The 16,215-nt window shown below is 38.8% G+C and overlaps 2 protein-coding genes across 56 annotated transcripts in view; one reads left to right on the top strand and one right to left on the bottom strand.

The window, feature by feature from the left end:
• FAM227B (family with sequence similarity 227 member B) overlaps window positions 1-14,902 on the top strand; it is a 297,097-nt gene extending 282,195 nt beyond the window's left edge. For all 6 annotated transcript variants that reach the window (XM_063794131.1, XM_063794130.1, XM_063794134.1 and 3 more), the window contains 4 exons: window positions 2,731-2,807; window positions 3,933-4,007; window positions 11,568-11,637; window positions 14,767-14,902. In XM_063794131.1, coding sequence (XP_063650201.1) covers window positions 2,731-2,807; window positions 3,933-4,007; window positions 11,568-11,637; window positions 14,767-14,865 — 321 coding nt within the window. In that variant the 3' untranslated portion in view covers window positions 14,866-14,902. The remainder of the gene's footprint in view (window positions 1-2,730; window positions 2,808-3,932; window positions 4,008-11,567; window positions 11,638-14,766) is intronic.
• The window catches only part of GALK2 (galactokinase 2), a 178,782-nt gene continuing 177,469 nt past the window's right edge, over window positions 14,903-16,215 (bottom strand). For all 50 annotated transcript variants that reach the window (XR_010151378.1, XR_010151373.1, XR_010151376.1 and 47 more), the window contains one exon: window positions 14,903-15,481. Coding sequence is in view for 43 of the 50 variants with exons in the window: in XM_063794121.1 (XP_063650191.1) it covers window positions 15,274-15,481 (208 nt within the window). In the remaining 7 variants the exon portion in view is untranslated. The remainder of the gene's footprint in view (window positions 15,482-16,215) is intronic.

The raw sequence follows: 16,215 nt of genomic DNA, 5'->3' as shown, positions 1-16,215 counted from the left end.
TAAAGAAACTACATAATTAACGGGCAAAACAACCAGATAGCATCATAATGGCAGGATCCAGTTCACACATAACAATATTAACCTTAAATGTAAATGGGCTAAATGCCCCCAATTAAAAGACACAACAATGGAAGACAATGTGGCAATTCCTCAAGGCTCTAGAATGAGAAATACCATTTGACCCAGCAATCCCATTACTGGGTATATACACAAAGGATTATAAATCATTCTACTATAAAGACACATGCACACGTATGTTTATTGCAGCAGTGTTCACAATAGCGAAGACTTGGAACCAACCCAAATGTCCATCAGTGATAGACTGGGTAAAGAAAATGTGGCACATACACACCATGGAATACTATGCAGCCATAAAAAACATTGCAGGGACATGGATGAAGCTGGAAACCATCATTCTCAGCAAACTAACACAAGAACAGAAAACCAAACACTGCATGTTCTCACTCATAAGTGGGAATTGAACAATGAGAACACATGGATTCAGGGATGGGAACATCAGGGGGCCTGTTGAGGGGGTGGGGCTGTGGGAGGGATAGCATTAGGAGAAATACCTAATGTAGATGACAGGTTGATGGGTGCAGCAAACCACCATGGCACATGTATACCTATGTAACAAACCTGCATGTTCTGCACATGTATCCCAGAACTTAAAAGTGTAATACTAAAAAAAAAAAAAAAAAAAAAAGTGGGTAAATGATATGAACAGACATTTTTCAAACGAAGACATGCAAGTGTCCAACAAACATATGCAAAAATGCTTAGCATCACTCGTCAGCAGGGAAATGCAAACGAAAACCACAATGAGATATCATCTCACTCCAGTCAGGATGACTATTATTAAAAAGTCAAAAAACAATAGATGCTGATGGGGCTGCAGAGAAAAGGAAAGCTTATACATTGTTGGTGGGAACGTAAATTAGTTCAGCCACTGTCAAAAGTAGTTGAGATTTCTCAAAGAACTTAAAACAGAACTACCATTCAACCCAGCAGTCCCATTACTGGGTATATACTCAAAAGAAAAATAAATTATTCCACCAAAAAGACATATGTACTCATATGTTCATTGCAGCACTATTCACAATAGCAAAGACATGGAATCAACGTAGATCCCCATCAACAGCAGACTGGATAAAGAAAATGTGGTACATATACACCATGGAATTCTACATAGTCATAAATAAAGGACAAACTCATGTCCTTTGCAGCAACATGAATGCAGATGGAGGCCATTATCCTAAGTAAATAACACCAAATACCACATGTTCTAACTGTAAGTGGGAGCTAAATATTGGGTACTCATGGACATAAACGTGTCAACAATAGACACTGCATACTGTAAGAGAAGGGAAGGGAGGGGAGCAAGTGTTGAAAAACTATCTATCATGTTCTGTGCTCACTACCTGGATGACAGGATCATTCAGACCCCAAACCTCAACATCGTGAAATATACCCACGTATCAAACCTGCCCATGTAACCCCTGGATCTAAAATAAAAGTTGAAATTATTTTTTAGAAAGTACTTACCAAGGGAAAAATAAATAAATTATTTAAATAAATGAATAAAATACTTAGTGAAAAATAAATAAAATGAGCATCAGGAACAGCCTTGAAATGGAAAATAAAGTTTTCTAAAAATGGGCAAACTATATTCAGAGAAAGGTAATACTGAAGTTTGTTTCACAATGGGAGTGGGGCTGTAAGAGGACAGTTCATCCCCTATATCTTAGTGATGGCAGAGGTTTAAGAGCTCCTAGTGTAACACTGAGGCTAAGGTCTTCATTTAACACAAGCTGAGGAGCTGTCTCCTTGCTAATATTGGCCAATACTGGCCAATTGCCACTTCAAAGGGAAGTGTCTGCTTTGCCAGATCAGGCATGGGTTAAGGCCAAGGTTAGGACATATCCACAGACTGCACCAGAAATAGGACAGAGGAATCCAGCTTCATTAGCAACATACTTGGACATTCTGATTACCACCTTTCTTCTGGGAAGATAGCAGAAGCCAGGCTAACTGAGGCAGCCACGCATGCTGCCAGTTACCCCCAAAGCCTCTTAGAATTAAAGAGTCTTTAAGGTTCTCAGTATATGTAAAAATGAAAGCTGGGTGTGGTGGCTCACACCTGTAATCCCAATACTTTGGGAGGCCAAGGCAGGAGGATTGCTAGAGCCCAGGAGTTTGAAGTTCAAGACCAGTCTGGGCAAGATAGCGAGAAACTGTCTACTACTCAGGAAGCTGAGGCAGGAGGATTCCTTTGAGCCCAGGAGTTTGAGGTCACAGTGAACTATGATCATGTTACCACACTCCAGCCTGGGTGACAAAGCAAGACCCTGTCTCAAAAATGAATAAATAAGAAAAAAATGAATTTTGGTACATTTTTAATATTTTGGTAATTTTTAATATTTACATTTAACAAGTTGCTGCTTTTAAAACAAACACATACAAAAGGTAATTACAGGATTTATGAAACTATTAAATCATAGTGCCCTATGGTTGCTGTGGTTGAGATGATGGGACACAAGTTTAAAGTGATGTTGTCTTCTTTCAGTCCTCTGAGTGTAACTCCAGACATAATATTCATGTTTATACTTGAGACTCTTCATTACTGAAAAGTGAAGGTCACACGGTCCCCTTGGTTCCTCTGTGAAGGGTACTATTTACTTCCCAAATGTTCCTAATTGAAAATCATTCCTTAATAATAAGCCTAGCACACTACCTGCTCCAACATACCGTGATGTTATAAAGGAGGCAAAAAGACAATTTGCAAGGAACCAAAAGGATTTTAGGATGTAAGTTGATGCTATACTATTGTTAAATATAAAATAATACTTTTTTAGAACTGGAAACAATCAGAGAAGTCATCTAAACTAAGTTCCTTAATGATGAGGAGAGTCATGTCTGAACATCTTATAGACTCAGAGATTCTTTTCAGGTAAGTGTCAAGGGTGTATGTTGTAACCATGGAGCCATGGCAAGTGAGAGTGACAGAAGAAAGGAAGGAAGCTTTGCTTGGTGTGACTGGAGGGGCGCACCCCAACAGGAAGAGGCAAGAGCTCCAGGGAATGGAGACTGGAGTATCGTCCATTTACAAAGATAAGCCCTGGAAGACTAGCAGAAAAATTCCCTGCAGTGGAAGGAATTCCCTGGAGCTGGGGTGGCAGCTGGGCTGGTGTCAAGCAAGGAAATCAAGACAGCAAAGTCCTTCCTGAAATGTTTTCTTGGGGGAACATTTGCAGTTATTCATAATAATTTATAAAATAATTGCTTGTGGTCAGTCATGGTAATCTTATGTGCTAGGAAGCTAGGAATGGGTTAATGAGAGAATATCCATCAATTTTTACAAGAACAAATGGGCAGGGTCCAGTTCTTCTATCCATGCTGTCAAGGTTACTGCCTTGAGATGTCATTGCCTTTAAGGGGAGAAAGGATGATCCTCCCTTTTGGGTGCCTCCTGCTGTCCAAGGAGCACCTCCAAGAGAAGTAAATGGAGGACCACCAGTTATGTCCTATCCAGCGGGCAGATCTAAAAGCCTGTGCCCCGCTTTCCAAGTGTCCCCATTCCCGTCTCCTGCCCACCCACCCACAGACGCATGTGTACGTCCACACACACATATCCCTTAGACTTCCTGTGCTTAGTGGGAAAAACGGATGGACACCTTTCTAGAGGGCCCCTGTGGTAGCAGAAGGTGGAGTCCAGCTGTACTCAGGTGTTGTGGGTGATACCTTTGGCATATGTTTGTAACAGGGAATGTGCTGAGGGATTCTTTACACTAAATAGTGCATAGGGAGGGAATGAATTGGTTTGTAGAGGGCTTTTACTAACACGTGTATATCAGTAAATTGTTGATTTATTCTTTCCCAATTAGTAATGCCTGCATTATTTTAAAATTTAACTTCAAACTTTAACTTTATAGGGAAAACCTCAGAATTAATGAAGAAATAAAACTTCTAAAACAGCAGCAGGAAAGAATTGACAAGGAGCTTGACAGGTTTGTCTCTTTTTTTTGTTTGTTTGTTTGATTAATGTTTTTTGTTTTTTTTAAATTATACTTTAAGTTTTAGGGTACATGTGCACATTGTGCAGGTTAGTTACATATGTATACATGTGCCATGCTGGTGCGCTGCACCCACTAACTCATCATCTAGCATTAGGTATATCTCCCAATGCTATCCCTTCCCCCTCCCCCCACCCCACCACAGTCCCCAGAGTGTGATATTCCCCTTCCTGTGTCCATGTGATCTCATTGTTCAATTCCCACCTATGAGTGAGAATATGCGGTGTTTGGTTTTTTGTTCTTGCGATAGTTTACTGAGAATGATGATTTCCAATTTCATCCATGTCCCTACAAAGGACATGAACTCATCATTTTTTATGGCTGCATAGTATTCCATGGTGTATATGTGCCACATTTTCTTAATCCAGTCTATCATTGTTGGACATTTGGCTTGGTTCCAAGTCTTTGCTATTGTGAATAATGCCGCAATAAACATACGTGTGCATGTGTCTTTATAGCAGCACGATTTATAGTCCTTTGGGTATATACCCAGTAATGGGATGGCTGGGTCAAATGGTATTTCTAGTTCTAGATCCCTGAGGAATCACCACACTGACTTCCACAATGGTTGAACTAGTTTACAGTCCCACCAACAGTGTAAAAGTGTTCCTATTTCTCCACATCCTCTCCAGCATCTGTTGTTTCCTGACTTTTTAATGATTGCCATTCTAACTGGTGTAAGATGGTATCTCATAGTGGTTTTGATTTGCATTTCTCTGATGGCCAGTGATGATGAGCATTTTTTCATGTGTTTTTTGGCTGCATAAATGTCTTCTTTTGAGAAGTGTCTGTTCATGTCCTTTGCCCACTTTTTGATGGGGTTGTTTTTTTCTTGTAAATTTGTTTGAGTTCATTGTAGATTCTGGATATTAGCCCTTTGTCAGATGAGTAGGTTGCGAAAATTTTCTCCCATTTTGTAGGCTGCCTGTTCACTCTGATGGTAGTTTCTTTTGCTGTGCAGAAGCTCTTTAGTTTAATTAGATCCCATTTGTCAATTTTGTCTTTTGTTGCCATTGCTTTTGGTGTTTTAGACATGAAGTCCTTGCCCATGCCTATGTCCTGAATGGTAATGCCTAGGTTTTCTTCTAGGGCTTTTATGGTTTTAGGTCTAACGTTTAAGTCTTTAATCCATCTTGAATTGATTTTTGTATAAGGTGTAAGGAAGGGATCCAGTTTCAGCTTTCTGCATATGGCTAGCCAGTTTTCCCAGCACCATTTATTAAATAGGGAATTCTTTCCCCATTTCTTGTTTTTCTCAGGTTTGTCAAAGATCAGACAGTTGTAGGTATGAGGCGTTATTTCTGAGGGCTCTGTTCTGTTCCATTGATCTATATCTTTGTTTTGGTACCAGTACCATGCTGTTTTGGTTACTGTAGCCTTGTAGTATAGTGTGAAGTCAGGTAGTGTGATGCCTCCAGCTTTGTTCTTTTGGCTTAGGATTGACTTGGCGATGCGGGCTCTTTTTTGGTTCCATATGAACTTTAAAGTAGTTTTTTCCATTTCTGTGAAGAAAGTCATTGGTAGCTTGATGGGGATGGCATTGAATCTGTAAATTACCTTGGGCAGTATGGCCATTTTCACGATATTGATTCTTCCTACCCATGAGCATGGAATGTTCTTCCATTTGTTTGTATCCTCTTTTATTTCCTTGAGCAGTGGTTTGTAGTTCTCCTTGAAGAGGTCCTTCACATCCCTTGTAAGTTGGATTCCTAGGTATTTTATTCTCTTTGAAGCAATTGTGAATGGGAGTTCACTCATGATTTGGCTCTCTGTTTGTCTGTTGTTGGTGTATAAGAATGCTTGTGATTTTTGTACATTGATTTTGTATCCTGAGACTTTGCTGAAGTTGCTTATCAGCTTAAGGAGATTTTGGGCTGAGACGATGGGGTTTTCTAGATATACAATCATGTCGTCTGCAAACAGGGACAATTTGACTTCCTCTTTTCCTAATTGAATACCCTTTATTTCCTTCTCCTGCCTAATTGCCCTGACCAGAACTTCCAACACTATGTTGAATAGGAGTGGTGAGAGAGGGCATCCCTGTCTTGTGCCAGTTTTCAAAGGGAATGCTTCCAGTTTTTGCCCATTCAGTATGATATTGGCTGTGGGTTTGTCATAGATAGCTCTTATTATTTTGAAATACGTCCCATCAATACCTAATTTATTGAGAGTTTTTAGCATGAAGGGTTGTTGAATTTTGTCAAAGGCTTTTTCTGCATCTATTGAGATAATCATGTGGTTTTTGTCTTTGGCTCTGTTTATATGCTGGATTACATTTATTGATTTGCATATATTGAACCAGCCTTGCATCCCAGGGATGAAGCCCACTTGATCATGGTGGATAAGCTTTTTGATGTGCTGCTGGATTCGGTTTGCCAGTATTTTATTGAGGATTTTTGCATCAATGTTCATCAAGGATATTGGTCTAAAATTCTCTTTTTTTGTTGTGTCTGTGCCTGGCTTTGGTATCAGAATGATGCTGGCCTCATAAAATGAGTTAGGGAGGATTCCCTCTTTTTCTATTGATTGGAATAGTTTCAGAAGGAATGGTACCAGTTCCTCCTTGTACCTCTGGTAGAATTCGGCTGTGAATCCATCTGGTCCTGGACTCTTTTTGGTTGGTAAGCTATTGATTATTGCCACAATTTCAGCTCCTGTTATTGGTCTATTCAGAGATTCAACTTCTTCCTGGTTTAGTCTTGGGAGAGTGTATGTGTCGAGGAATTTATCCATTTCTTCTAGATTTTCTAGTTTATTTGCATAGAGGTGTTTGTAGTATTCTCTGATGGTAGTTTGTATTTCTGTGGGATCAGTGGTGATATCCCCTTTATCATTTTTTATTGTGTCTATTTGATTCTTCTCTCTTTTTTTCTTTATTAGTCTTGCTAGCGGTCTATCAATTTTGCTGATCCTTTCAAAAAACCAGCTCCTGGATTCATTGGTTCTTTGAAGGGTTTTTTGTGTCTCTATTTCCTTGAGTTCTGCTCTGATTTTAGTTATTTCTTGCCTTCTGCTAGCTTTTGAATGTGTTTGCTCTTGCTTTTCTAGTTCTTTTAATTGTGATGTTAGGGTGTCAATTTTGGATCTTCCCTGCTTTCTCTTGTAGGCATTTAGTGCTATAAATTTCCCTCTACACACTGCTTTGAATGCGTCCCAGAGATTCTGGTATGTTGTGTCTTTGTTCTCGTTGGTTTCAAAGAACATCTTTATTTCTGCCTTCATTTCGTTATGTACCCAGTAGTCATTCAGGAGCAGGTTGTTCAGTTTCCAAGTAGTTGAGCGGCTTTGAGTGAGATTCTTAATCCTGAGTTCTAGTTTGATTGCACTGTGGTCTGAGAGATAGTTTGTTATAATTTCTGTTCTTTTACATTTGCTGAGGAGAGCTTTACTTCCAACTATGTGGTCAATTTTGGAATAGGTGTGGTGTGGTGCTGAAAAAAATGTATATTCTGTTGATTTGGGGTGGAGAGTTCTGTAGATGTCTATTAGGTCTGCTTGGTGCAGAGCTGAGTTCAATTCCTGGGTATCCTTGTTGACTTTCTGTCTCGTTGATCTGTCTAATGTTGACAGTGGGGTGTTAAAGTCTCCCATTATTAATGTGTGGGAGTCTAAGTCTCTTTGTAGGTCACTCAGGACTTGCTTTATGAATCTGGTTGCTCCTGTATTGGGTGCATATATATTTAGGATAGTTGGCTCTTCTTGTTGAATTGATCCCTTTACCATTATGTAATGGCCTTCTTTGTCTCTTTTGATCTTTGTTGGTTTAAAGTCTGTTTTATCAGAGACTAGGATTGCAACCCCTGCCTTTTTTTGTTTTCCATTTGCTTGGTAGAGCTTCCTCCATCCTTTTATTTTGAGCCTATGTGTGTCTCTGCACGTGAGATGGGTTTCCTGAATACAGCACACTGATGGGTCTTGACTCTTTATCCAATTTGCCAGTCTGTGTCTTTTAATTGGAGAATTTAGTCCATTTACATTTAAAGTTAATATTGTTATGTGTGAATTTGATCCTGTCATTATGATGTTAGCTGGTTATTTTGCTCGTTAGTTGATGCAGTTTCTTCCTAGTCTCGATGGTCTTTACATTTTGGCATGATTTTGCAGTGGCTGGTACTGGTTGTTCCTTTCCATGTTTAGCGCTTCCTTCAGGAGCTCTTTTAGGGCAGGTCTGGTGGTGAGAAAATCTCTCAGCATTTGCTTGTCTGTAAAGTATTTTATTTCTCCTTCACTTATGAAGCTTAGCTTGGCTGGATGTGAAATTCTGGGTTGAAAATTCTTTTCTTTAAGAATGTTGAATATTGGCCCCCACTCTCTTCTGGCTTGTAGGGTTTCTGCCGAGAGATCAGCTGTTAGTCTGATGGGCTTCCCTTTGAGGGTAACCCGACCTTTCTCTCTGGCTGCCCTTAACATTTTTTCCTTCATTTCAACTTTGGTGAATCTGACAATTATGTGTCTTGGAGTTGCTCTTCTCGAGGAGTATCTTTGTGGCGTTCTCTGTATTTCCTGAATCTGAACGTTGGCCTGCCTTGCTAGATTGGGGAAGTTCTCCTGGATAATATCCTGCAGAGTGTTTTCCAACTTGGTTCCATTCTCCTCATCACTTTCAGGTACACCAATCAGACGTAGATTTGGTCTTTTCACATAGTCCCACACTTCTTGGAGGCTTTGCTCATTTCTTTTTATTCTTTTTTCTCTAAACTTCCCTTCTCGCTTCATTTCATTCATTTCATCTTCCATCACTGACACCCTTTCTTCCAGTTGATCGCATCAGCTCCTGAGGCTTCTGCATTCTTCACGTAGTTCTTGAGCCTTGGTTTTCAGCTCCATCAGCTCCTTTAAGCACTTCTCTGTATTGGTTATTCTAGTTATACATTCTTCTAAATTTTTTTCAAAGTTTTCAACTTCCTTGCCTTTGGTTTGAATATCCTCCCGTAGCTCAGAGTAATTTGATCGTCTGAAGCCTTCTTCTCTCAGCTCATCAAAGTCATTCTCCATCCAACTTTGTTCTGTTGCTGGTGAGGAGCTGCATTCCTCAGATGGAAATGCAGAAATCACCCGTCTTCTGTGTCGGTCACGCTGGGAGCTGTAGACCGGAGCTGTTCCTATTCGGCCATCTTGGCTCCAAGACTGATAGGTTTGTCTCTTATTCAGCTTGGTAGTGCTTAAGATCATCTTTAATTGAAGAGATGTTACATAAAACCACAAAACTGCAAAAGTTTTCTAGTTAACAGTTAATCTGGAGTAACATTTTAACTTTCTTTAATCACAAAATCATCTACTCTGCTAATTAATTGCTAAACATTATCATCATCTATTTTTACTCTCCAGCCATAGGACTTAAGCTCAAGTCCTTTTCAAAATAAACCTATAAGCCTGCCCCATCCTATGGAAGTTGTAAACTAGAAAAACAACAGATTTAGCTGGTCTCTATTGGGCTAGTTTTTTATTTCCCTTCTTCCTCTATGCATATAAACATTTTTCCTCAATGAAGCAAGCAAAATTGGGCTCATTTATTTTATAAATTAAACTATAGGAAGAACAACTATAAAGTATTGAGATTAACCTACTTCTTCCAACATACCCGCAAGCACGTGCAGAATAAGAAGTATCAGACAAGTCCAGCCCTTCAGACAAGCCCCCTAGGGAGACTATAACTTTGTGGCAGTCACACTTCACACTTCTAAATACTATTTTAGAACTTATAAAGCTAGTTTTCCAGTCACATCAGAAAATTTCAACCCACTACTTTAGGATCTTATCTCACTTTTCACCAAAAACTTTATCACCCAGCTTTCTGCTTCACAACACCTGTTACAAGGTTCCATTCCAGGTGACTCTTACAAGTTTCCAAAAATCAAATCCACATAGGACAAGAATTTTCACCACTGAGAATATGCAGAAGAATGTAGGACAATTCTTAGAGTAACTCACAAGAAGTATTCAAATATGATTAATGCAATGGCACATTGTTGAAACATACGTATTTGGATATATAAATCCCACGTGCTTGTTAAAGTTATAGGCACAATGTATGAGCTTCCATTTGTAATCTTCAAAAGAGATATTCATGAGAGGAAAGGCAATCAGAAAGAGGGAGGATTAGTAATGTTATAAAATTTCATGAATGTACTAAAACCACTGAACTGTACACTTTAATGGGTCAATTTTATGGTATGTAACATATGTCAATAAAACTTAATTTTTTTTAAAAAGGGGAGATTGTAAACTAAAAGAGTGACTTGGAAGAGGGAGTGATTTTAACTTAGTGAGATGAGACAGATTCTAAGGATACTGTGCAGTTCAAGGAGATTCTAAGAAGGTGTTACTGAGAAACTAAGAGCCAGATTTGAGACTGGCATGGAAGGAAAAATGTGAAGCCTAAAGAGCAATCAGCAAGGAGGAAACTCAGCTTGAGAAGACAAAACAAGCAGAGAGAGAATGAGTGAGGGGGCATGTACCAGTCACAGAGCACGAATGCAAGAGAACCTCCGACTAAGTAAACCCACTCTGCCTTCAGGGGTGCACTAGTCTAACTGCTGAAGAAACCTCGGCTAGGCCTGGCAAGGGGTTAAATAGCTCATCTAAACTTGCTGCTTCAGCAACGTGTATTTGGGATTTGCGGAAAATTTTACTTCCTGCCAATTTCATGGAAAAATAGTTTTTAAATATTTCACTTGAAAATTGCCAGTGAAATTAATAGTCTTATATATCCTTTATTCCGTTTCTCTTCCTCATCTGTATTACTTTTACTAATGTTTCTCCTTGTCTCAAGTTTCTTTCCTTCCTTGCCTAGCTACCATTGCTTCTCCCCTCATTCTTAGATCTCTGGAAAGGTTCCTGCTGCTTCCTGAATTCAACCATTCAAGTCCTTCATAAATATTTCTTGAATGAATACTTGGTGACAGATATCATGAGATTCCTGGATCCCTGCTCACAATGAGCTTACAGTCTAGTAAGCACTGTCACCCACTGGCCTTTTCCATCTCCCTCTCTTTCTTTCCTGTATCTCTACCTTGCCAGTCTCTTTTACTCTTCTCTCCCCACTGTCACTCCTTAAAGTCTGGGCTAGAGCCTTATGAGTGGAATCAGTTAAAGCAATACTGTGTAAACCATCTAACTGAAGAGGATGTGCCACTGCTGGGATGAGAACCACACAGTGGGTGGAACTGAAGGCTTGAGTCACAGTGCTTGGGTTCAGACTGTCTCCTTGCTAAGTGTATGACTCTTGTGGATGTGTGTGTGTGGGGGGGGGGGGGGCACGTGTGCACATGCAGCGGGGGTGGGTGTCTGAACCTATCTCAGCCTGTTTCCTCATTTATAAAATAGGATAATAGGAGTACCTACTTCAGAAGTTTTAAGGGTAATTGAATTAATATATGTAAAGTGCTTGACGAATGCCCAGCATATTAAATTCTTAATAAATGTTGGCTATTTAGATGGTGTCAATATAAGGACAATTAGTTTGGTTACTGATTTTCTTTATTCCATGATTAGACTCCAAGCAAAGGCTACCAAGAAACCTCATGAAGTGAAACAGGACTTTGAGAAGTTCCTACATAAACTGGTAGGTTTTCTTTCTGAAAATAATTGAGAATTCTCTCTCTAGCTTCTTTTATATAGACTGGACAATATTTCATAAGCAATGTATGGTGGCACACCCAAATTACAGTGGCAGGAGAGGATATATTCTTGTTACTTAATCATCTACATGCACATGTAAGAAAATCTGTTTTACATATTTAGTGACAACTCATGTTCACATTCCCCATTTCCAGCTTCTGACCAGGAACAGTTTATGTAACTGAAAAGCTCCAAATGCAGTTAGAATTACAAACTAATAATCACTGATGTTTAAAATTGTAAGTTTTTCATTAATAATTCAACAAAATCATATTGGGTACCAACAGCTGTGTTAGATGAATGGTCCCTGCCCTCAATTAATGGAAACACAAGGCAGAATATGATAAGGTTCTAAACAGGACTCAAGTATGAGAAAGAAAGAAAAGAAAGGAGCCTGTTCCATCTTTCTGATTTTCCTTGTCATCTTCTCTTTTGCTTCTCTTTACTTATGGGCATTCTTGTTAAGTCTGAAGGGCTTCTTCTCTCCCAACAGACAAGAACATGTAGAGACTAGTGTACAATATGTCTGAATGCTGGACAATTGGAGGTCCGGGATAGAGGAGAGCCTTTTATTTTCAGCATGTCAAGGCTTCCATTCAAAAATCTAGAGCAATCCCATTGGCTGCTAGTATAATGTCAAAAATGGATCAAATCAAATTCCTACATGGGGCAGAAAAGTGATAGAAAGAGTGAAACACCTGGGTGTTGTATAATATACAAACAGGACAGTATAATAAGCAAACAGGACTATTCTTTTTTGTTGTTGTTGTTGAAACAGGGTCTCACTCTGTCACCTGTCTCCCAGGCTGGAGTGCAGTGCTGCAGTCATGGCTCACTGTAGCTTTGAAGTCCTCAGCTCAAGTGATCCTCCTGCCTCAGCCTCCTGAGTAGCTGGGACAGCAGGCACATGCCACCACTCCCAGCTAAGGACTATTTTTTACATCCACACACAAAAATATTCATTCTTTCTCTCTTTTTTTTTTTTTTTTTTTTTTGGTCTATCTTCCCTACTATTGATAGGGACATGGGCACAGAGAAATACCTAATTAGAATAGGAAAACAACAGTGCAAGTGTCCTGATAAAGGGCAAGTGACCTCAGCTGGTAAGTGGTAAATGATTTGAGTGTCAGGGAAACTATTATACAAGCAGTTGTGGAAACTGTAGCGCACTGGATAGCCATGCCTAATCTAACAAGGCAGCTACTATCTCAGCCCTAGTTCATTGATGCCCTGTAGAAATGTTGGACAAGTAGTATCAGATATTCCACCACTCAGTAATCCAGATTCTGAGTAATGCAGAATATCTGATACTGCTTGTACAATCTCCTGATTTGGAGCCCAAGTTTTTAGTCATTCTGTGGGCCAAACTATATACATCTGCAGACCAGATGTGGCCCATGGGCTGCTGGGCTATAACCCCTGATCTAAATGCTGCCTGGATTTGACTCTTCAAAAGCTAGCTCCAGCCAGTGTAGTCAATCTTATTCTTCACTACATACCAAAGCAAAGCCTTCACTCTCACTGAGCCTCCTACACACACCATGTTTGCCTATACCCATAGGCTTTGCTTATCTGCAGTGTGCACTCCACAGCTTTTAAACTCTACTCATCCTTTAGGGCCATGCTCAAAGTCCATTTACTGCATGATCTTTTTTCTAATGGCCCCGGCCCTATCCCTTCCAGGTAAGTTTAGCATCTCTCATAATATCTAGATACCACATAGTGATAGTAAGACTGAAACATAGTTCTTTTTATCAAGAGAGAAATCAAAACAAATATAGAATAGATCCCTCGCTTAGAATGACCATGTGTGTCCCCCAAAGAAGAGTGCACATTGGAAATTTTTACTCACCTTTTGTGAAGAAGAAATCACCTGGTGAAAATTGTAAATGGAATAGCAAAACAATGACAAGTGCCTTTTTTTTTTTTTTTTTACACTGATCCAGGTATCTTTAAAGAATTATATACCAACCACAAATCCTTTGTGGAAAATGGCACGGTATTAAAAAATAAAGGATTATAAATTTAAATAAATTTAGGTTTCAGATTTTTGGATTTATAGAACTCAAAATTCTTTTAACAAATTTGACTCAAGCTTTCTCAAGCATTTACCTTTCTGCTAAGAATGAAAATGCATCAGAAGTTTATTTTTAAATAGAATATTGGCTTTCCTAGTATTCTATGTATGACTGTTATCCTTTAAGAAATAAAACTAGCTTTGCGCAGGCCTCCCTTAAACTGAAATTCTAGATGGTGATGCCCAATCTGTGAGTTAAACATTAATGAGCTAATGAAATCACAGAATAATAAGTAATTCTGATATTTTTCTGGATAATTCATGCCATAAAACCATTGCTATCTCAATTACCTGAGTATTTCAGCAAAATACTTTTTGGTCCAAATCATTACATAATTCAGAAAGTGCTTCCTATAGTCCATCCACAAGAGAAAGCCAGTCATTTGCCATCACCAGCCAAACATTTCTGCCCACTCTTGATATACATACAGAGATACCCATCAATACCATTACAAATCCCAGAATTCATTAAGTCAAGTCTTTTCATAGTCACTTTCACCCACATACCTGCATACCTGCTTTACAATGGGGTGCATATATACAAACAAGCTTTGCTAGACAAGCAAAAAAGGGATATAAGGAATGTGTGGGATTTCTTGGAAGTGCCTCTTGGATTAGAGAGGTATTTGAGAAAAAGTAGTAGAAAAAGAGTGATTGATAAGAAAGTAATTCTATGAACAAACTGAATTATCTGAATTATCATCTAGCTAATTCTTTATTTCAATGTGAATAGAAGAGTCTTAAAGTGCTTTTTATCTAAGTTTTTCTATTAAGTAATGGAGATAGCTCAGGGCCAAAAGAATTGAAAGTGGTTATTTATATATTATATGGTTTACAAATATTCAAATGAGTCTGAATTTTCTTCCTGTATCCTCCTTTTGTCAAAAAAAAAAAAAATCCTTAGTCTCTTGATAACTGGAGAAATCTCACATTCAAATTCAATTATACAATGTCCAAGAAGATCTGTGAAACTTTAATCATGTATTATTTTCATAGCGTTCTGAAGCTGAAATTGAGAGAGAATGTGTGGCATCGCTATCGTCATCATCACCATCATCAACAGACAACTACAACTTTGAGGAAGAAGAATACTAAGAGAAATCAGAAATGAACTCTATTCAAGAATAATGCATACAATTCAGTGGTATCAATTTAATTGTAACAATATATTTAATTCAAGTCCAATCCATGTAATCAGTATTAAGAGTGTGTTTTACCATTCATCTTTAAAATCTTCAAATCAATAAATCTCAGTAAATTATTCTTAAAAGATCTGTCCAAGCATGATCTTGGCTCTTAATAGTAAAACCATATTTTAAGATGGAAAAATAATCATTATGAAGCATAGAGAGCTTTCAACGATTTCTTTGAAAATATATCTTGATATAATAGCAACCGTTCATCATAATACAAAACAGAAGGAAGATTAATTTACTGTGGCACAGAAAGTCCTGCCAATTCCTAAGTGCCCTAAGTAGTTTCTCTCAGATTTTTTACATTTTTTCAGGCCTCAAGGAAAACCAAAGCCCCACCTCCAGGTTTGGTAGCAAACAAACTTTGCTTCTCCGGTGCTAAGCTTCCATCACTCCTCTGGTAATAAGCTTTGTGCACATTTGCTAGAAAGCTGGGCAGCTTGTCCGCAGGTACTATTGATACTGTGCAGCCTCCCCATCCTGCTCCAGTAAGTCGTGACCCTTGAGCCCCAAACTTCCTAAAACAATGAGGAAAAAAATATTAGAACCTATACATGAAAATACAAGTGATTTGCTTGGTGTTTGTAGAACACATAGCCTATCTAAGTTCTAAGAAGAAAATACATGCGGGGTTTTTAGGTGTCATCAAACATTTTAGGACATTAAGACATTTATACTGTTTCAGAGAGTGATTTGGAATTTTTTCATTCTATCTAAATCTAGTCCCTGGTTTTGACTCCAAGTGGTAAGTCAACAGTACTCCTCCCATTTCATGACTGGCAATAACCCACTGTAATATTGATTCCATAAAGTAGCCACTTGAAGAGTTGTATAGCAAGCTTACAGGTAAATCAGGAAGGAGGCGTTAAGATAAAACAGGCAATGGTAAAAGAAATGTAGGCAACCCTGAACCAGAAGGTCACTCCAAATGAGGACAAATCAAAATTTAAAATGTACAGTCTTATACAAGTTTTCCCCAATGGCTATTTCAGCTGCATTCTTAAGGCCAGGCTGTTTCACAAAGAAGAATCAGTCCCCTAGAACAGATAGCCTAGTTCACTGAATAAACTTACTTACTTATCAACAAAAAGCTTGTTATTAAACTCCAGGTTGGGTCGGTGGTTGGTTGAATCTCTAATGGAAAATTAACCAAGCCTTTCCACAAAGCGGAGGGCAGTCCCTAGAGGTCCACACCACCTTCCCTGTGCCTTCTGGAGCTAGTCTGATTATTGGACTCAGAAGTTGACATCAG

Source organism: Pan troglodytes, chromosome 16 (genome assembly GCF_028858775.2).
Source record: "Pan troglodytes isolate AG18354 chromosome 16, NHGRI_mPanTro3-v2.0_pri, whole genome shotgun sequence".
Taxonomy (NCBI): Eukaryota; Metazoa; Chordata; class Mammalia; order Primates; family Hominidae; genus Pan; species Pan troglodytes.
Note: the sequence above shows the minus strand (reverse complement) of the source record. Positions and strands in the feature narration are given on the sequence as shown.